The following is a 21269-nucleotide window of genomic DNA, read 5'->3' on the forward strand; positions in this document are numbered from 1 at the left end:
AAACACACTACACCTTCTGGTGTCTTTTCCCAAAAACATGGCACTCGGAATATTTAGTGTTTTTTAAGTCATGCTGAAGTGTCCTGAATACCAGTTCCCCTAATCTTAAAAGAAATGCTCAGAAGGGAATAAGCCAACCTTGTGACATTTTTTTTGTTCTCAAGGTATTATCCAGAAAATTCACAATATTACTTGGTGCTAAAATCTATTTAAAATCTTGCTCTGTGATCCCTACTTACAATTTTAAAGCCAGATACATGAAATCCATGCAGGTGCTTCTTAATGAGGAAAACGACAGCGTTGGGCTCAATGCAAAGAGGAGGGAAAAGTGTCCACCCTTGAAAACACGGGCCCCACCGAATGCTGCCCACCTCAGCCATGTTGATAGAGCCCACAGCCAGGGTCTTGTAGCCCAGGATCGTTCGGTTCTTGTACCGCTTGCGCCGCTGCAGCATGATCTGAAGCTTGTTGCCTTCTCTCTTCAGGAAGTGAGGGTACTGAGGATGCAAACACAACTGAGAGGTTCACTGAGGCCCTCGAGGCTCCCTCCCAGGCTGCTGAGCTCGCAGGTAAACCCCGTTCCTAGAGGTTCATGCACTCTAGGCACTTTTAGAGGAGCCTAGAGCCGAATCAACACTTGGGTTCTGCAGCACAGGCCAGAAACCAAAGCTCCGGCCACACTTGGTCCCAGGCCAGCTCGGTTTCAACATGTACAGTTTTCAGGGATTAAACTTGAAGGCTCAAGTCCTACATGTGCACACTTGTATCAAAGGTGTGTTTCCTGGCCACCTCTAACAAATATTTGCAGAGATGACAAAAAATCCCCAGGGTCCCAGAGACAACCAGGCCACTCAGCTGCCCACGTAAACACAAGGGCCTCCACAAGAAAAGAAGAGTTGTTCTCACTGCACAGATGAGCTATTTTTAACTCCAGCCATGGCTTATCAGCTCTGCAGAATAGTTTCAACCAAAAACTTCTCAGTAATTGTCAGCCCAGGGCACAGATTGGAGAGGAAACAGTTCAGCTCAAAACATTCGAGATCAAAACTTTTAGAGAAAGCAACAAGCTCCAAATTCAGAAAACACGAGGCCATCGCACACACCAGAACAGCTAGAGAAATTCTTTCTGAAGCCCCAGTGACATAATCCCTTCCATCTGGAAAGGTTTACTAGAACAAGCACGTGAATTAACACGCCACGGAGCTGCAATGTTGTGCTTGGAATATCTGGAGAATTTCACTCTATGCTGTGAAAGCAGGAAGGGCTATGGAAAAGCACAGCCGTGCTAGCAGCAAGGATGATGCCAGCTCACCTGCAAGCAAGGCTATTGCTGGCTAAGCCCGAGCTAACAAGGTGAAAGAGGATCACACCCATCGCTACCCTCGTTGTGTAACAGAGCAGCAAGAAGCTTGTCCCTTCTGCAGGAGCAAGGCCTGCCAGACACAGGCTGCCCTGTCATCCGGCTCTGTAACGCTGACAAGGAAACGCTCTAGGCGAGGGCCAAGAGTTTTGCAGAGGAGAAAGAGCGGAGAGGGAGGCGGCTGAAGACACAGGAGGCCGCAGCTGCAGCCACAGCGAGACGCGGTGCGAGGCGCTGAGGGAGCGAGACGCGGATGGCGGCGGCGCAGGGCCGGCCACGCTGCACCCGCCCGCGCTCCGCGGCCCGGCACCGCTCACATAGCGGCTGGCTTCGGCTACAGTCCTAGCTAGAGCAGCTTCCAGCCACCTTCCAACCGAGAAACTATAAACACTGCCATAGAAATCCTGCTGTGCCATTTCAGGAAGGCTTCCCAGGCCTCACCGCAATCCAAGAGCCCTAAATCCTTCCTGCAGCACCTCGCTGCATTAACCCTGCTCCCTTCTCACGCTCCTCTTCTGAAGGCTTCCCTGCTCACGAGGTAGCAGTGAGGGCGGCATGAACGAGGAAAGAGAGGAGTCCATAAAATACAGTTGTCCCAGTTCCCAGCTCTCCCTATGACTCTGGAGCCAAGAGCAGATCCTGCTTCCCAGAACGGTGCCTTCCTGAGCAGCTCCAGATGAGAGATTCTCCTGTCATCTCCAAAACTACATTCCTGTTGGCCTGATCTTCCATGCTACTCTCCATGGCTGCCTGTCCCCAGTTTCCACTCTTTAGAAAAATAATGGAAGGCAAAAAAAGAGCCGTTCTGGTCTGCTTCGGTTCCGGCCAAGGTCGCAACATGAAGGGGGGCAAAGAAGGATCTTCAGGTCGGACCCACAAAGTAGCCCTGCACACTGAAAAGCAGCAGTCCCAGGCAAGCCCTGCGTTACCTGCAGCGAGAAGGTCAGCGCGAGCTCCGTCTCCACGTGTCCGCTCGGGGGCAACACGATCTCGTGAGACCTCAGGATGCGTTTGGAGCCCTGCTCGGAAATCAAACACAGCAGGTGAATTCCCCAGCAGCCGACCCAGGCACAGCCCAGCCCCATGGCACCAGCAGGACAGGGGAGCTCCAAGTATCACGAGTCCTGCTCCCCCAATACCACTTGCACCACCTGAGCTGCCTTTGGGCTGCACAATCTACCTTGTCCCAGGAAAAACATAAAAAAGGCGTCAGCTCTTGCTAGTGGGATCCCTTGAGAACTTGAAGGAATGGGCTTTGACCCGTGGGCATTGCCAGGACAGCGCTGGCCTCATCAGTGGAGTCCACCCTACAGAGGTGCCCTGGATGGGGCACTGGGCAGGAACGGGGGTAGCCTTGGCCTGAGGTCTCACCCCAAACCTACTTCTTCAAAACTGGGAAGCATTTTCAGGTATTAGCACAGAGAAAATAAACAGACAAATCCAACCTTGCACTTCTGTGAAATATTAATGAGATGAAAGGGAGATATTTGACTAATGAAGATTTGGGCATATTTACTGTCCCTAACTGCAACAAAGCAGCTTTTGTTCTGCCAAACCCCAGCATTCAAAAGCTATGAGTCAGTCCCCATCCCCCAAGTTAAAGTCTTATTTTATGATTCCAGCCAGTACCTACCAATATCTTCACCTCTGGGCTTCAGAGGCTGCAGCGTCACATTTACATCCCCGGTGTTAACTATGAAGGACAGGTATTTTTGTTTGTTCTTTTTTATATGCTCCCCCGGCTCAGGGAAGGTGGAAATTTTAAATATCCTAATGACTCCAAGTAATTGGGATGATAAAAAAGGGGGGGGTGGTGGTAAAAGAAAACAGTAGGCATTGCAATAGTCTGGAAAGCTGATGGGATTGCAGGGCAGCTTCAAATCAATACTGTGTTTGGACTGCTATATGCTAACCAAGTTACTGGACTATTTGCTGTATAAGCATTTGATTTCACATAATGGAGAATTTTTCAAGGAAAGCTAGCAGGCAAGCACGAGACCAGCTGCTGCCTAGCAAGCACTTGTGGGCTGTTCAAACACAGTGGCAAGTTTGAGGTCTCTGGCTCAATATTCTGCTGAGACTGCAGATCTGCTATATCTACATAGGCCATTCTCCCAGAAGGGCAGAACTGTAGCTCCCCAAAACAAAAGGAGCATTGGGAAAACTGGAGACGGACTGGGGGAAACACCCCCCCATACAGTCAAAGTAAAATTGGGTCTGCCCGCATCAGCCCAACTAGAGAGGTGAGATGGGACACACAGGAGAGCCTAGTTCACACTCCCCCTTGCTCGGCCACGTGGCTCACCCAGGCAGAGCGAGCGCTGCCATGTGCAGAGGTGCCTGCGCTCCTGCCCAGAGCCAAACAGGCTGCTCTGTGCAAAAGCAGAGAGGGCCCAAGCTCCAGCGGCTCGAAGACAGACAAGCAGAGCAGGGTGAGAACACAAGGCCTCTCCATGCCCCCAAAAAGGAGCACACGTGGAAGAGCATGGCTTGCCAGGGGCAGCAGCATCCCCACTGCCGTGGTGCAGAGCTCCTAGCAGTGGCAATGCTGCTTTACTTGTTATGCAACACAATCTACTGGAAGACCAAATATAGCTGCCTTTAAAATGCTATAGCAAATAAATAGAGCACTGGCTCATGAAATGCAGTTGACAACTCTTTGAACATCGCTGTTCAGGAGGCTGCAAGGAGACATGGGAATGCAGGTAACACGAGCTCATTAGATTGGAATTCAGTCACCCCCTCTGGAAGGGCTCCAGTGACAGACACCTCTCTCTTGCAATTCCCCCAAAAAAAAAAAAAAAAAAAAAGGGAGTCAGTCATTCAACAGGGATCATCTATGTGACAATCCAGTATCACCAGCCTCAAAACAACAGCTGTGTCAGAAACCTGAGTGGTGGAATTCAGTGTTCCTGAAAGAGTCTGTCAGTATCACAGCGGTAACTGCAAGCACAGAAGTTCTGCATTAAAACCCTTTTAATGAGGGGGACTTTCAAATCACCTCGTGCCTCTTCTCAGAGTCGCTACTGACCCACTTTTAAGTAGCATTATCCCAAGGAAATACGGGTGAGGATCAGACCACAGCCAAGGTGAAGCCCTGGGCATCCCCCAGGACAGTGTCAGGCAGGCACCGTGTCACAGCACCATCAGCTGCAGGAGCGGATCGAGGGCAAAGGAAGAAGGGTGCAGGCACCCAAGCTGCAGCCAAGCACCCCAGACTTCCCAAATGGTGCAGGACGAGCCCTTTCACTTCCACTTCTTCAGGGATAACAGCACTGCCCTGATCCAGGGGCGACTGCGGTGACCTGCTCAAGTCCCAGGGCCGGAGTTACTGTAGCGAGACGGATCAGGACAGCATCGAAAATAGACCTCAGTGCTAAATAGGCCTAACCCTCCCAACTGCTAAAACTCCCTTTGAGCGTGCAGATCTGAGGCAGCATTTCTGACCTTTTCACACAGAGAAGGCGTAAATAGCCAGCAGTAACCTTGACAGAAGATTGTGCTCCAGTAGAAGTACTAGGCTCTGCAACCCAGGTTAGACCCGCTCCATCAGTGACGAGCCTCAGGCTTTCACAGTCAGGAGTACAAACATATGGAAAGCTTTCAGCTTTGATAAGCAGTATCTGACAGCCTGAAAGCCCACAGCTGTGCATCATCAGAGGCCCCACAGAACAGTTCTCTGAGCATATTCCCTACCTTTCTGCTCCCTACTGTGCACATGTGAACCCTCTGCATCCCTTTTGCTGCCCACTTCTCTCTGCCTCTTGCCTCAAGCTCACAAAAGGGGAAGCAATCCCTTACAGTCCCTTTTTCCTCCTCGCAGACCAAGGGCAGCCACAAGCAGAGCCAGGAGCTGCAGCCCTCACTGCTCATGCTGCGACCGTGCAGAGCTCGGTGCAAGGGTAAGGCAAAGCATCGCTCCACTTCTGCTCTCCCTTATAAGGAAGGCAGCCCCTGACATTCCAGGTCACAGGCTTGGGGACAAAGTCACCCCACTTCAGAGAGGTCCCAGAGCCCCAAGCATTTGCCTCATGCTATCAAAACCCTCGGGTGACTGCAAATGTCACAGCGGAAGAGGGAAAGAAGAGGAGGAAGGAACTGCAGCACAGACATTTGAAACTATAAGTGGTATTCTCTGAACTACAGCTACTGGGTAGGTTGATTCAATGGTCTTAACACAGAGGAACACACTTTTATGCTGGCTGGACTGCTCAGAGATGAGATGTTTGAATCCCCAGCTGCTTGTTTTTGCATCATACACCCATCACAATTTCAGCTTCCATACCAGATTCTATGTGCTTTGACACAACCAGATCTCTGCAGGGGTTTGTCTGGATTTTTATTGAAAAGCAGCAGCCTTTCAGCATGATTAATTGCGCTTTTCTACCTTGAGGTCTATCAGGTTTTCAGTTGGTGCTTTGACATTTGGTGGGAGCGCTGGAGCCAGACTGACACTGAGCAGAACTGAGCCCCCCTCCTCCCTAACCTGCCTCCAGTGTGACCTATACATAGATACACAATTAAATGGCACAAACCTGCGCTATGTTATTTAGCTAAGACAATACTGTATGCTAAGGAAACAAAGCAGTAGGTGCAGGTGCTGGCAAGCACCTAGCTACAAAATGACTGAGATTCCTGATAGTAGAGCTGCCCCTGAAAAAAACAGCCAGAGAAGCCCATCAATGACAGCAGGCCCAAACCTGGCTCCTCCCAAATCAGGGCCAAGTTACCAAAGATGTTCTGCCCTAAAGCTGAAGCATGTTAGAGATCCAGTCTTGGCTTTGGCCTGTAAAGAATTAGTGACAGCATATGACCTGTAACACATCTTTACACGGGGGCAAGCTCAGGCTGAGCCCTCAGTGTGCAGGATGGTCTGCTTGCAACAGGGAAATTCAGTAGAAGCGTGAGGGAAAGATAAAAAGAGACTCTCTCCGTATCCTGAATGCCCTGCTGTATTTGGGAAAGAGCCTGTGGTTGCAATGGACCCCCACAAGGAGGAGAAGCTTAGCTCACATATCTGCCAATATTTTCACACAGGCAACACATTTAATTCTTAAAAGATAAGCAGCAATTACCTGCATTTTGACAGCAATGACCACAGAAATAAGCTCCTTATCCAATTCCTTTAAGACTACCAGTTTCTTTAGTGTCAAGCTGCACAACCTGCAAACAGGAACAGAAGAGAAATAGTTATGTTCATGCCTGAAAATGCTCCAAACACCATTCCCACAGAGCAGTATCTCAGTTTGAGGGAGAACAGACTCCAACTGCAAGCCACACACAAATATAGAAATAAAGACAGCAGAAGTATCTGGGGTTTCCCAGGCTATGCAGAGTGAACTTTCCAACCTCCCACAAGTGCAAGGACATGGACAGTGGGTAGACATCACTGTTTGATAGATATGGACCCCTGGCCACATGGGAGGACCTCACAGCACGGGCTCCCAGAGGCCACAGCCTGGGAATCCTTGCTCGGAATCAGAGCAAAAGTTTTACGGTCAGAGGAAATAAATTCCAGAAAAAAAAAAATCCCAGGGTCAAGCCCAAGTCAGGCCAATTATAAAGTTTTCTGCAAAGCTTCTCAAGCTTGTTAGCTTTTCCAGTTTTGGATGCTGACTGCCATAGATCCAGCTCCCAGCTCCTCTTGCCAACTCACACGTTCTCCTCCCCGCCCCCAAACACAAGTGTTGGCAAGGGGCTCCCACATCTACAAAAAGTGGGAGAAAAAAGAGAGCTCGACCCCTGCGGTGCCCTCTGGCCTGGGTCCGCATGCCGCACATACGCGCGTAAATCACATTCCTCGCCCAGGCAAAGGCACTTTGTTCTGCTGGAGCTGTTTGCATTTCACTTCTGCCTCCCAGCGCGGGCAGCTCGGGAGGGGAGGACACGTGCAGTAGGTGCAGCTCGAGCTGAGGCTCTGAGCTGGCAGGACGGCGGCGCGAGCAGCGTCACAGCTCCACAGAACAGCTACCACCAGCTGGGGTAGTGAGGAGGGGATGCCTAGAAACCCATCCGCAGGCACGGAGAAACCTGAGGCAGGTTTCAGCCCACCCGGCTCCACGCGGCGTCTCCACCGCCTCGGCCCACCCGGCTCCACGCGGCGTCTCCGCCACCTCGGCCCACCCGGCTGCTCTCTGAGCGCTGCCCCCGTCACCAGCCCCCAAACCTGGGGCGCAGGGCCGGCCTGGCGAGACGGCCGCGTCGCCGCCGCAGCGTCGCCCGCAGCTGGGGGACGGAGGCGGTGATGCCACTTGTTTTGCCGGCCGGGCCGGAGCCGGGGACAATGGCGCCGCGCTCGCTGCGGCGCGGCCCGCGGCGGGTCAGGTGGCGGCGCGGAGGTGGAACAAGGCGCCCGCATTGTCCGTGCCTGGCCGGGGACAAAGCGCCTTGTCCGCGCGGCCCGGCTCGGCCCGGATGAAGGTGGGCACAGAAACGGCTGTGTCCCCCGCGCAAGAAGGGCCCTGCTGTTCTCGCTCCTTTCAATGCGGCCCTTGCGGGCTTTGATGGAGGCCTGCGGAGCACTTGCTGCTTGGGAGAGGAAAAACATAAAAACTAAAAAACATTAAAAGCCTCCCTTACAGGGATCAGAAAACAAAAGCTTTTCTTTTTTTTTTTTTTAAAAAAAAAAGACATGGTGTACATCTGCTTTCTTTGTGCCCATTGCTGGCAGTAAAAGGCACTTCACACAACAACAATGAAATGTTTGTATTCTCTAGCAAGAGAAGAAAAAAAAAAGAAAGAAACGGAAAAAAAGAAAAAGACAGACACTCTTACAGTTTACAGCTCCCCAAACCACTCTTGCCCCCAGTATGCTCACTATTCTTCCAGGTCTAACTTTGTAGCTCACAAATCAAAGCAAGCTCCAGATTGCATGGCTGAAAGGAGCTGTGCTTTGCTCTAGCAGCTTTAAAAACATATAAATTGCAAGAACATCACCATATCCACAGCCAGCTGGGTACCTGCGCTGCCAGGCACGGGGATCCCGAGCTGCCCACATCCACAGCAAGGAGGCAGGTTTCGATCCCCACCATCACTGTCTCTGGAGAGAGCAGCACCTCCCCTCATATATCTGCCTTTAGCCCAGATTTTCCTTTATCTATGTCAGGTCTTAGGGATCAGAACAGCAACTGGCCTCACAAAACATTTTCAGCAACAAGTATGTCAAGATTTGTCACCATTATTGAGCACTGGTAAGAAAGAGAGGGCAGAAGCTGCACACGGCTACAGCAAGAACAACAACAAAGCTACGCCTGGAAGATTCCCCCATGCACATGTTTCCAGCACGCCCAGGGAAAATAACCTAGCGCACACACTCGCCTTGGGAATTGAGAAGCCCAAAGGCTGAAGCTGCAGGCAGCCTGATTACTGAGTGGCTCATAAAAAGCTCAGAACGACACTGCAGCAAGCGTGGGCACACGCTCTCCCCGCACGCTTGTTGCGGCGTTGACCAAGGGTTGCACGTAGAGAGGGAAAACTAGGAAAAGCACCGAGTTTGTGGAAACGGTGTTAAGGAAAGGCAAGGAAAGCCGAGACTCCCACCCGTGCCTGAAGGCACGTGCCACATCTCCCCCAGCAGCACAGCTGGGCCCGGCAGCAGCTCCCGTCCCTGCAGGGACAGGGACCCGCAGAAGAACCTGACAGGTTGGTCACTGAGATCCAACACCGAGCACTCCCAAAACAGCCAGAGAAGGTGCCAAAAATCTTTATGCACTGGATGCTTTGCTTTCACATCCCTTGGAGGGAAAGATCAGGACAACCAACCTCCTCTAAGCCAGAGCCTGCCTCACCGAACTGAATGTCTGCTTCTCTATGGGGAGCAACTGCACTAAGATCTCACTCACACAGAGTCAAACTAACAGAAAGGAAAAATTAAAAATGAAACCCCTGTATTTCAGTTAAGCCATATGGAAGGCAGGAATAATAACGGAGGCTCTGCTGGCTATAGGGTACCCCAAGTGCAAGACGGGAGCTGCGGCAGGCAGTCTGGCTCGCCAAGCAGGTTAACTTTGGCCAAATTGAAGACCATGAAAAACTGCTCCTAGAGGCAATGTTGCTTTCCAGGAAAGCTCTCCTCCTTAAGGTCTATAAACTTCAAGAAACTGATGGACATAAACAAGGAGTTGGACTCCAGTAGGTCCCTGGACAGATTCAAATGACCTGGATTACTTCAGCATTTCAGGACAGCCCGCGGCCTCCTTCCCTGGCACTTTCGACCCCAACTTGGAGTATTTTGCTCCGAGCTGACACTTTACGCACAAGTCAGGCCCAAAATAAACCGTGAGACACTTGAAGGAGAAGTGGAGGGAGACGCCCGCCTACACACACAATTTTCCAGACAAACATAACTGCTCTGGCTCTGTGCATCAGCCGAGCGGGCGCCGGGGCGGCCTGGACCAGAAGCCCCACACAGCATTTTTCCAAGGCAGCTGCTTGAGGGAGGTACAAACGCTTGCAGCCTGCAACCAACTGCACAAGCAGCTTCCAGTGCCCATTCCACCCGTGTCCAGGAGGATGCACACAACACATGCAAGCACTAGTTACCACGCTCACCGGGCTCTGGCAGGCCTTCTGTGCTGCCCGGGAGAACCGGCTCAGGGAGAAGGCAGAGGAGCCGAGAGAGCAGAGCAGGGGCTTTCACCGCTCCTGTGCTGCAGGATCCACCTCCCGGGTTAACCACGGGAATTAGGCTCTTAAGATTCTAGAGACTAAGACCCACAGAAACCTTGCGGCCAGCAGCTCTTGTTTAAATAGGTAAGAGGATGGGAGAATTTATGCAACAGGCTTCTGCCCGGGACCTAACAAGGACGCACACAAGCACAGTCAGCTGCTACCCTCTTACTGTCCAAATCCTGTCCTGCTCAGCGGCACCTGCTCCAAAGGAGCAAGCAAAGCAGGAGATGGGGGTGTCAACATTTTGCCCCATCTGCATCATTCTGAAAAGCTCCCAGAGCTTTGCATGGGCACGTTTGCTACTTGAGGAACACCAGACAGTTAATATGCCCAAGGATTAAAGCTAAAGATTAAAGAAGTCAGATACTCCAAGCCAACATATCATTTGGAAAATGCAGAGAGATCTCTTCCTTCAGGGAGCCAAGGCATTCCTGGCCAGCTCTCAGGGCTCTACTCAAGGCAGGGAGGAACTGGGATGCCTGCAGGTGTGACTGATGTTTGCAGGGGAATAGGAAGGTGTTTTATTAGCTTTGCAAACTAAAGTCAGCAAGTGATGAAAAGCTGATTTGCAGTTAAGACTCCTTTGACAGCCTGTCAGGGCTACAGGTTCTGTATTACAGAGGACACAAATACAGCTGATACACCAGTTGTATTAATTTAGTACCAGCTGGGGCAAGCAAATGTACCAGCGGGCAGCAAACAGGCAGAGAGACAGAGCAGGAACAGCCACATCCAGCCTCGTCCCAGCAGCTCAGGACCAGGAAGCCTTCAGCTGGGAGAACAGGACCGACTGATTTGTTTGCTCTCCCCGCAGATCGGTTTCTTTGCCCAGGCAGGGGGTGCGTCCCAAGCAGAGCAGACCGTCACACCGCAACCCCCCTATAAACCAGCTGCATTCAGTGAACAGGGTACAGGGAGCTGTTTACAAGGACTACAACATGGCCTGGAAGACAAACAAATAAACAAAACCACAAGATGGGAGGACCACGTAGGTGTAATTTAGAGCCCAAGAATCTGCCTGTTCTTTTACTGAGAGCCCAACATGCCCTATAAAGACAGGAGCAGTCAGGGCTAGCAAAAAGCATTTCTGAACTTCAAGGGTACGTTTGGTATTAGCCAGAACAGGAATCAAATATGCAAAGCATCCTGCTGACGGGCTTGCTTTCAGGCTAGGAAAAAACCCTCCGCAGATCCCAGCGCTGCTCTCATTAGAGCCAAGTCCATCAAAGCTGCCGCTCTGGTCAGCGTCCAGATCAGGCACGTGCTCCCAACCACCCCAGTACCCCTGCAGAGCTGCAGTTCCTTGAACTTACCCTGTGTTCAACACCGCTCTGAGCCCCAGGAGGAACAGGGTGGCACTTGCATCTCAGGATTCATCACAGTTTTTGGTACAATGCTAACCAGCCCTTGAGCACAAGAAAATATAGTACTAGAAGGCATGATTTTTTTTTTCTCCCCAGCACACACAGGTTCCAAAAACACATCACTAGTAACCCGACCTGCCTGGGGCAGGGGGACACCAAAGGGGAAGTCACAACTCCAAACCCCAGTGCATTCAGGGCAGGTTGGAATGACAGTTCAGGGCTGCACCAGCTCCAGCGGGGCCGCAGGGAGCAGCAGCCCTGCACCCTGCCGAGCCCCAGCGCGGCCGCGAGCGCAGGGGCAACGCTGACAGCCCCGTTCCTTCCTGGCCACGGCTCGGAGGAGGCTTCTAAGCCAAACATATTAAAATAATTATAAAAGGGAGGTTTTTTTCCCTTCTCCTCCTTGCAGCCTTGTATTTAGATTTGAACAATGCCAGTTCTTGCAAGGCAACAACGCACAGCTGGCAAAGTAGGCTCAGTCAGTGCTAAATATAATTCACAAAAAACCCTGGATCCTGCCACCAGAAAAGCTGAGCTCCCTTCAGTATTAAACACGCTGGAAATGCTGGTTAGCATTCCCTTAAGCAGAAACTGTCCCAGCTAGGGAAAAGCAGCTCAAACTTACTGTCCCTTGCAGCTCCCTCCTGTGCGAGGGGGTGACAAACTCACTGCAGCTTTACAATATTAACTGTGATCAAAAAAAGCTGAAACAGCAAAAGCATTCTGCTCAGCCTGGGAGAAAAATCTGCACCTCTGGATGGAGGCTGCATTGCACTCCTCTCCCTTGCATTTCCTCCATCAAATATAACACTCCGGGCAGCGCTTGCTCATGTGCAGACCGCCTGCTGCAGTGCTCAGAAAGCCGGGAGGGCAGCCACAGAACAAGGGGGCTCCGGGAGCCGGTGAGATTTCAGGAAGGCCAAGAGTCAGCCGCGGTGATGCAAGTACCAACCAAACCACCAGGGCGATTCGCCTTCCTCCAGCGCGGAGACCACGGGGATTTGGACGGGAAGGGACCTGCAGCACCGCGCGGCCGTCCCGGTACCGCGCGGGGAGGAAGCGCGTCGCGACGGCTGCCGCGGCACTGCCGACCGCCTCGCGTTTGCTTCTCATCCACCCTCCCAGCTCTCCTCCTGCGAGGGGGCAGCCAGGCCCCAGCTGATCTCAAAACGTCTCTCAACAGTACTTAAAACACATCTTTTCTTCTTCACATCTAAATATACCCTGTATGCTCTACTTTAAGAGCTGCTACTGAAAAAATAAATTTGTTGCAAACAACCATTGCTTTCTTTTTTTCTAAAAAAACAAAAAACAAAAAACAAAAAAAAAAAAAAACAACTCATGATTGAGATTGCATCGCATTCCTCAAGGGAAAAGGGGGGCACCTGGCCACTCGCCCTTGCCATCTTTCCCCCAAAGCTTTCACACCTCCATGTTTCTGGGGGGAGGAAGGGATTTTGACTACAGGCGTTCGGAAAGGCCAGCAGTGCCAAACGTTTGCAGTGGTGGCAGAACACAGCAATTTGCTCTGGAGAAACATTTGCATTTGCTTAATATTCTAATCCCCTTCTGCAGCTGTCGGAAGCCGAGCTGCAAGCAGAGATTCAATATTATTTAGATATTACAGTTCTTAAGCACCGTTGCTGGTATTGCATTCCTGAAAACAATAAGGGACCAGCAGAGCAACCCAAATGTCTGGGCCTGTTAGTGCAATTTGTCAAAAATATCTGAATAAACGTCTGTCTCACCTATGTAAACGAGCAAACTAGTAACCTGTGATGGACACAGGGTGCTCTGAGAGCTTGGTCCTCACTGCACAGAATTTCTTCCAGAACCCTGTAACATTTCTGAAGCTGAAGATAAGAGCTTGGTCCCCATAACCGTTTGTGAGGCCTAGCAGTTCCCACTGAACTGGGATTCATCAAGATAAACTACAGGTGTGCTACAGAATCCTTTCAGGACCAAGAGATGCAGGTAAATGAGGCACAAACCAACCGAGGCTGGATGCCCGGTGGCTGTTCCTCAGCAGCAAATTAAGGCTCTCTGCTGGGAGGGGGTACCAGGAAGCCCAGCAAGCATTAAAATAAAGTTACTCCATTTGGGAACAGGAGCTGAGAGCTCATGCAGGGAGACCAAACGCTACAGCCAGGCCCGCCTCAGCATCCTGAAGAGGTTAATTCCTTTGCGTGGCACGATGGGCTAATGCCAACGTGACGTGGAGCGAGGAACAGGATCGGCATCATCCTGCGGGACAGGATCAGCATCCGGGAAGCGGGTGCCCAAGGCTGGGCTGCAGAGGCGGCTGCTGCTGCGGAAACGCTGCAGGATCATCCGCAGGGATGAAACAGGGCCGAGGCATCCGGTGCCACAACATCATTTCAACCTCCAGGACGGGACGTGTCCTTCACTTGGTACCTCTGTGGCTCACAGGACGGCACCCAGCCTCCAATTTTCACCACACTCACTGCAGGTATCAGCATGCAGAGCCTGGGGCTACCCAGAGATGAAACATGTTTACAGAGTCTATATGTTTAGGACCAGGAGCACCAAGCTCAGATTTCCACACGCATCTTCAAATGCGCTAATATACAAAAAGTATATATATATAAATCATTTGCTTTTATTTTAAGGCATTTTTTCTGGCATGTTGAGCTGAGATTTAAAAAGATCATATAAGAAATTTTCAGTTTCAGGCGCCTGTAGAAGCTAAACCTGTTCCCTTGTGCCTATCCGTTACAGTGCAATGCAAATCCATGTTCCTTCCCACTCTTTTCCTCTGGAGCCTGAGCACTTAAACCCAAACCATGCTGAGAGCACCTTGCCACATCTTATGATTGGCAGAGCAATACCTCCCATTTTAGGATTTCCCCTGCAATTTTCATGAGCTCTCCCAGGCCATGGTTTGGCATCATCCTCAGCACCAGGCCAGCCACGTCCACAATCAGAAAGCCACAAAGATTGCATTCTTTGACCCTGCCACCAGGTTTTTAATACTGTTTCAGCAGCTGAAAGTGAGCACAAAGACACAGCTGACCTTAAAATGGTATCAACATATATACATATGAATTATGAACACAATTATATGTTCTAAAACACTAAGTCGTGCCTCCGCTTCACCCCTGAAGCTGCAGAGAGAGACAGGGAGCTGGGGGAGAGGCCACATTTACCCACGAGAGGAAACCTCTTGACACAGCTTGGAAAATGAGGTATCATTTTGGAACGAGGACAGCCCAGGAGACCATTAGCAGGAACACAGCACATCTAATTCCCCCACTATGGAACTACTCTGTCCCAGATATTTCCCAGATATTTCTGCATCAAACTTAGAAGTCACAAGCTATTAAAAAGCTTTCAGAGCTTGGTAAAAATCAAAGCCAAATGTCTTCAACAAAATCTCCTTTGCTACCACATTCTGATTCCCTGGCCGCAGGGGCTGCAAATCTGTTCAGAGACGCTTTAACAATAAGTGTCACTAAAAAATGTATTTGCAGCTGTGCATTTTTCTCTTCAGACATGTGAGTGTGAATTACACCTCAGCACGTCCTCTAGAAAAGAGGTGGGCTGTCGGGGGGTGAGAACAACAACAACAGAAAGGAATTTCTTTGAACAAAGAAGCTCCAAGAAGCTCATACAACTTCACTGGACGCTATTCCCAGCCCACTCGGCATTTTTGGTTGCATACAGACATACCAGAAGCCTAACAAGGGGCACTTTTTTCCAGCTAAAATGTGAACCATCAGCAAATCTGACCCCCACCAGAAAGAGCGAGAGCAAGAAAGGGCAAAGAGAAATCATCTTGTGGCTGTTCTAGCTCAAGGGCTTCGTCCGAGGGCTCTCCATGGCGGAGAGCCTTCCTCTCCCGGCAGGGCTGTGCGGAACTGCCCGACTCCAGCGCTCACTCGGGGGTTTGCAGGAGCGCGGAGCCCTGACGCGCACCGGGGGCGCGGAGCCCTGACGCGCACCGGGCCGCTCCGTGCTGCGGGAGGGCCACGCTGCGAGGCCAAGCAAAGCCCCCGAACGCTGCCACAGCAAACGGCCTTCAAAACTCGAGGCCACCAGCGTCCACACGGGACACCAAGAACAACACGCACGTGGCTCCATCTTCTCGCCCTCAGGACATCCCCAAGGGCCAAGGTGTAGAAGAACCACCATATTTTCATCTCAGTGAGCAGCTTTACACATTGGGCGCTGCATACTAAATAGGAGGAGGAGCAAATCCTTGGGTTTTCTTTGGCATCCACACTGTAACTCGGACCCCGTTAGGGCTGAGCATGAGCAGGCAGAGCTCACGGACCGGAGGACAGTCCGTGTCTATTCGTGAAGCAAGGGCAGCTCCGGAATGAAGGACAAGGCCTCCACAGCCCCCAACAAGCGAGGAAAGCACAACCCTGGCAGAAACACGACACACGTCCTGCCAGCCAGGAAGGGAGGTCTGAGCACCTCGCACGCCGGCACACGCTCGGGTTCAGCGCAGGAAAGAGGGAGCAGAGCAAATAAAAAGAAGCTCTGCTCCTAGTGAGCCACTAGCAACATGAAATATATATGAGCCACTTCTTGCAGTTCTCAGCTTTCCTTCCAAATCCTTATTTTAAGGCAGTGGCTGCAACGTGATAGGCAAAGCAGCATATCATCTTTCTGGCAGTTAGAAACACGCAGATACATTTTCATGAAAGACGGCGTTTTGAAATGGTCTTTTGGACACGGAAAACTGTCCAAGGGGAAGAGCCCGAGGAGGAAGGCTGAGGGACTTGGAGCCGACCCCATGAAGTGTAAATCAGCAGGCAGATGGGAGGGCGGAAAGGCAGGAGGACAGCGAGGAGAGTAGTAGAGAAATGCTAGAGATTTATGATGAATGGTGCTCTAAGAATAGCCATCTTTTAGACAGGAAGCTCTTCCTGCTGCAGCGCAGCCGCTCAGTCTGCACACGGATTTAGGCACCGGGGAAGGAGCACGCACAGGACAGGCAACAGCTCTGTCAGCTCCAGCAGCCGCTCTCGCCCTCGGGAACCCGCGCAGCGACAGGCGCCGGGGCCAGCCCGGCCCGCGCGCCGCTCCACGCGGGGCCTGCACGGCCCAGCAAGGTCTTCTACAGCCATATCCTCTATTTTCATAATTTTCCCCCACCCCAAAAGGTCACGCAGAAGAAAACACCAATTTAACTAATGCCAGATGGGAGGCAAATTAAGCCACACGCATCTTTGCTTATTATACAATTACTCTCATTTCTTGTAGAAGCATGGAAATGCTTACAGTCTCCGGCTGGATATTTTGTGCCTAAACAGCAAACATTTCTAGGCTGTTTATATTTTAAAGAAATTAAGCGCACGTGCTTTTGACCACATGGTACATTTAAGAAAACAACAAGCCTAATTTTGAAGCTATGATGGGAGATTGTAGACACCAAACTCCTACAGGAGCTCAAAATAATTCTAATAAAAGTATTTGTCAACACATAGTTATAGATCTTCTAGATAGACACTATAAATATTTCCTAGAAGCTTAAAATGATGCCCATTTGGTGTTAAATACATGAGGCGCTTCGTTTCCTGCAGAACTCAAGGTAATCTAATTTATCTTCAAGCACCCTAACACATCAGCAAAGCAAATTCGGGATTAAAATGTCCAAAGTTGCTGCTGACCCGCTGCGCTAAGGCGAAGGGAAGCTCCAGCGTTGCACACACCAAAGCCTCTGCCAGAACCTACACAAGGAAATGCCGCTTGCCCACGTAGGAGGACCAGGAGACACCGTTACGGATGCAGCTCTGCAAGTCACACTCGTGCTACCCAGTCATTGGCAATTAAAGATTCAGCATAGGGACGCCAAGTTCCGAATCGAGTCACCTGCATTCGTGCTTGTCCCATTAGAAAGCAGGAGCACATGTTTGCATTTGCATAAGAATCGGTGTGGAAGATTCAGTTACACCCCAAACCACCTCCGGTGGCTTTGGTTACGCTGCTGATTATTCCAGGAATAAAGTAGCTGGCTGGTGATCTCCTCGCCAAGAGGCTCGGGCACACATCCCAGTTCCCAAAACCTTCCTCCCACCCGAGGCCTCCCATCCTTGGAGCTGGCTGGAAGAGGCAGAGCCCAAGGAAAGGAAAGACAAGCTCTAACAGACTTTAATTCCTTCCACTTGATGCCCTTCCCACAGCAGCAGTACATTAAACAGGTTCCCTACCTCCTCCGGCTCTGTCCTCATCCTCAAGCCCTGCAAGAACAACCACCCGGACAGGCCTGCAGCAAAACACAGCAGGGAACTGATCCAGGCCAAACAATCTCCCCAGGCCCCCAGGAAGACCCTTCTCGGATGCGTTTTGCCATGTGAACTCTCAAACATTTGCATGGGTGCAAGGCAGAGGTGCTGACAGGGATCCGCCTAAGCAGGTAGCTCACAGACAGCCACCAGATACGCATCAGCCTCAGAGGAGCTAATAAAAACTGGCTATAATCTCCCCCGGAGCGTGCCAGGACACTCTGCACAGCTCCGTGCACATCTCCAAGGGCTCCTCAGTGAAAGAGCTATCACAGCTTTACCGTAGGAGGCACAGGGCTGGTGAACGCTGAAATCCCGTGTAGTTACACACTGCCTGGATGGATCAGGAAAAGGGCAGGGAGCCCCAATCCCACAGGCTCCCCACAGCAGGACCACGGATACGGCGACTGCTCTGCTGCGCCCCCGTCCCCGGCGCAAACCACCGACTTCGCTTAGTTGAGGCAGCAGGGAAATCAGGACGCAAGCACCAATGTGAAGTAAAGATCCTGCGCACACAGCTGATGGGCTGGAGAGTTTGCAGGGTTGTCATGAGACTAGAGCCCAAGCCACAGATGCCCGTTTCGAGAACGGCCTCTCCAGAGGCCCTCAAAAGTAGCTCTAGCCCAGCCTCCAGCTGAGGTGCGCTCTCCCTGAGGAAACCCAAGACTTAGTGACCTCAAACGATCCTGCTATATTTGTAATTGCGCATGCGAGGAGACGTCCTCCCACAGCCCTGCCACTTCGATGGGCTCGGGAAAGGCAGCGCTCACCTCGCCAAGGTTCCCACCAAAACAGACTTAAACCACCAGACAAGGTCCCTACAAGACAGGAGAGAGAAACCAGCCCCTCCAGTGTAAAAAGTGGGGCCTTTTTTCTGACATTGAGGAGCTGGGGGCCGCTGCAAGCACACGGACAGGTGCCCGCTGTGATAGGGCACATGGGGACCCCCGCACGGGCCCACGGCCGCGGTGCCGCGGACACTGCGTGCGCGAGCCCCGGGCGGGCTCTCGGAGGCTGGGGTGTAGCTGCTTTAACCATGTTCCACAGGCAGCAGATTTTCCTCTCAGCAGAAAGGGGATACAAGCTCATATAGCCTATATATAGATGAGGCTTCCCAAGAATCTCTTTACGGGGGTTCTTCTCTGCTCTATATCAAGATGTGGCTCGGCGCCCGCTGGGGAGCACGTACAAGGGAAGCCTCCGCGCAAGCTGCCGAGCTGCGAAGCCGGGCCCTGCACCAGCAGCCCTGGAAGCGCAGAGCAGAAGCACAAGAGCTCGGCGGGCTCCCCACGGTGTCCTGCCAGTGTCCTGCTCTCTGCCCAAGCGGCACGCACGGCCTCCGGGGCATCTCCAGCATGCACGGGTGTCGCATGGAGAAGTGGTTAAGGCTCCAAACCAGAGCGGGGACCGCGGGGGAGCAGCACGGCGCGCAGAACATCAAAGGTGATATTTTGTGCTAAATCCTTCTGCTTAAAGGACAACAAATGCTATTTTCCTTGACAGCTCTTCTGAAGTCAGATCTGAGCAATAACGCAGATTTCCAGCTCTTTTGAAAGAGCGCTAAGCCAAACGCTCTGCTTTTGGCACAGGCACTTCCAAGGAGGCAGCTCAGCCTCTAGGAGCCGAGCTCCAGCACAGCGGCACCTTTAGGTGCCACGGCTACCCCTCACCTTAGAGCTTATATTGCGGGAGACCCCCAGCACGCGAGCTCCCGCTCAAAAACGAGCAGCAGCACTGGGAGCCGGACTGGCCTATGGACTCTCCACCGCTGCTGGAGAGGCGCAGGCACAGGCAGGCGCTCCGCGAGGCGGGCGCAGCTCGTGACGAGCCACCCAGCGCACGTCGAGAAGGGCCCAAGCGGGTCCAGAAGAGCAAAGAGGTCCCAGGCTCCAGCACGCACCAAGACGCCTGTTTTTCCAAACATAGGGAGCAAGTGCCCTCCGGTCACAGGGGGATTTGCAGAGCCGCTCCTCTAGTCCCCCTCACCCTCACGCAGGGTCTCCAGGTGCAGTCCCCATAGGAGAGGCGCAGCAGTTTTTGGGGAGCCCCTTCCGAGCAGCCCCGCAGCGCTGGCTGTGCTGCCCCTCGGAGAGAGCTCTTGGCAATTCGTGGTTTCAAACGAGTGATTAGCAAGGATCCCCTCTCCTTGTGCGCTGGCTGCCTGCCCTGCAGCCTCCGCATGGCTGTGCGCCTCTGTAATCCAATTAAAGCTCACCAGGAGAAGAGCTTCACGCTATCACATTCAATTAGGCACTTAAGTCTCTTATCATCCGCACAGTGGCATCCGCTCGGGTTTGCGAGGTGCCGTTTGTCAGCTGAGCACGGGCACACACTGATGTCTTGTTTGGGGCTGCAGGATCACGTGTGTTAGGAAATTACTGCCTCACAGGTAGCTAAAAAACACAGGAAAAATAAGATCCTGTGACCAGTTCCTGTCTGCTCACAGCAATACGCCGAGGGCCCCCTGCTCCCACTCTTCCTTCTGCTCCCTGACTTCCCATGGAAAGAGAGCAGGTCTGGAGGAACACGGGAGGCCCAGAGCAACTTCCCTGTCTCCAGCAAGGCAATAGAAAGACGAAGCCTCGCGAAGAGCCTGGCAATACAGAGTCGTTTGGCAGCTGGCCACCAATTCCATAGGAAATACCCTCCCTAGAAGGTCACCACAACGGTGGCAAAATTTGGCCCCAAAGAATTAGAAAAAGCTGCCAAGACGTGACGCACATAAAGCTAGCGAGCAGGCCAGCTTCCTGCGCAAGGCCAAAACACCACGGGCTCTCGGAAAAAGAAAGATTAAGGGTTGCAAAGGAACATAATGGCCTCTTGTAAGGGCCGGGTTGCTGCTTTTCTTCTTTTGGCAGAGAAGAGGGATGTTTGGTTGCCGTTTGATTAATCCATTATGCAAATCATTTCATAAGCTAATACGCTACAGCCACAAGCCTGACACAGAAATCATCTGCACACGCAGAGCTGATGAGGGATGGAGAGTGTCAACATTCCCACTCGACGGAGCTCTTATTTCCTGGAGAGCGGCAGGGCCGCCTGCTCCCGTGGCGCAGGAGCACAGAGCGTCCCCACAGCTGGGGACAGCAAAGTCCCCACGTCCACACGCCGAGCGGCCCCAGGAACAACACGTCGCCGCTCAGCCCTCCAGCCCAGCGCCCCAAGAGCCACCAGGAGCCGTTTCTGGCCGCTTTACCCCAGCGTCTCATCTCCAATACTCAGTCTTGGATGCTTTCCTCAATCACCTCAAACCTTTAAGCTAGTTTTATTTAGCAATTTTTAAAGCCCATGCTCTGTGCTCATTTGTATTCCAGTTCCCTTTAGTGGCAAAACACTAGGCATTACACACCACTCCAAGTCAAAACAAAGCCTCCAAGCAAGCGCTTGCGGGACGCACGTAGCCATCTGAGTAATTAGACATTTCCCTCGTTCCAAATGTACCAAAAAACTACAGCCAGTTCCAGATGAACACGTCAGCAGTTATCCTAGCAAACAAGAGTTCTGCTTCCTAAATGTCAGCATACCAGTGAATCAGAAGATTAAGATGCACTTAAATCAACATCTCTTCCTACCTGAATTAATCAGTGATTTTAATTACTTGTCCAGGTAGCATCACCTGAT

The 21269-nt window shown here is 51.8% G+C and overlaps 1 protein-coding gene across 4 annotated transcripts in view; it reads right to left on the minus strand.

The window, feature by feature from the left end:
- PACS2 (phosphofurin acidic cluster sorting protein 2) overlaps positions 1–21269 on the minus strand; it is a 59002-nt gene that overhangs the window by 34631 nt on the left and 3102 nt on the right. For all 4 annotated transcript variants that reach the window (XM_088524413.1, XM_088524412.1, XM_088524411.1 and 1 more), the window contains exons 2-4: positions 6436–6523; positions 2290–2379; positions 372–497 (exon numbers count right to left, since the gene is read on the minus strand). In XM_088524413.1, the coding sequence (XP_088380539.1) occupies positions 372–497; positions 2290–2379; positions 6436–6523 (304 nt within the window). The remainder of the gene's footprint in view (positions 1–371; positions 498–2289; positions 2380–6435; positions 6524–21269) is intronic.

This window comes from Tinamus guttatus, unplaced genomic scaffold (assembly GCF_059628265.1).
Source record: "Tinamus guttatus ecotype Peru unplaced genomic scaffold, ASM5962826v1 Tinamus_guttatus_pri_ptg000211l, whole genome shotgun sequence".
Taxonomy (NCBI): Eukaryota; Metazoa; Chordata; class Aves; order Tinamiformes; family Tinamidae; genus Tinamus; species Tinamus guttatus.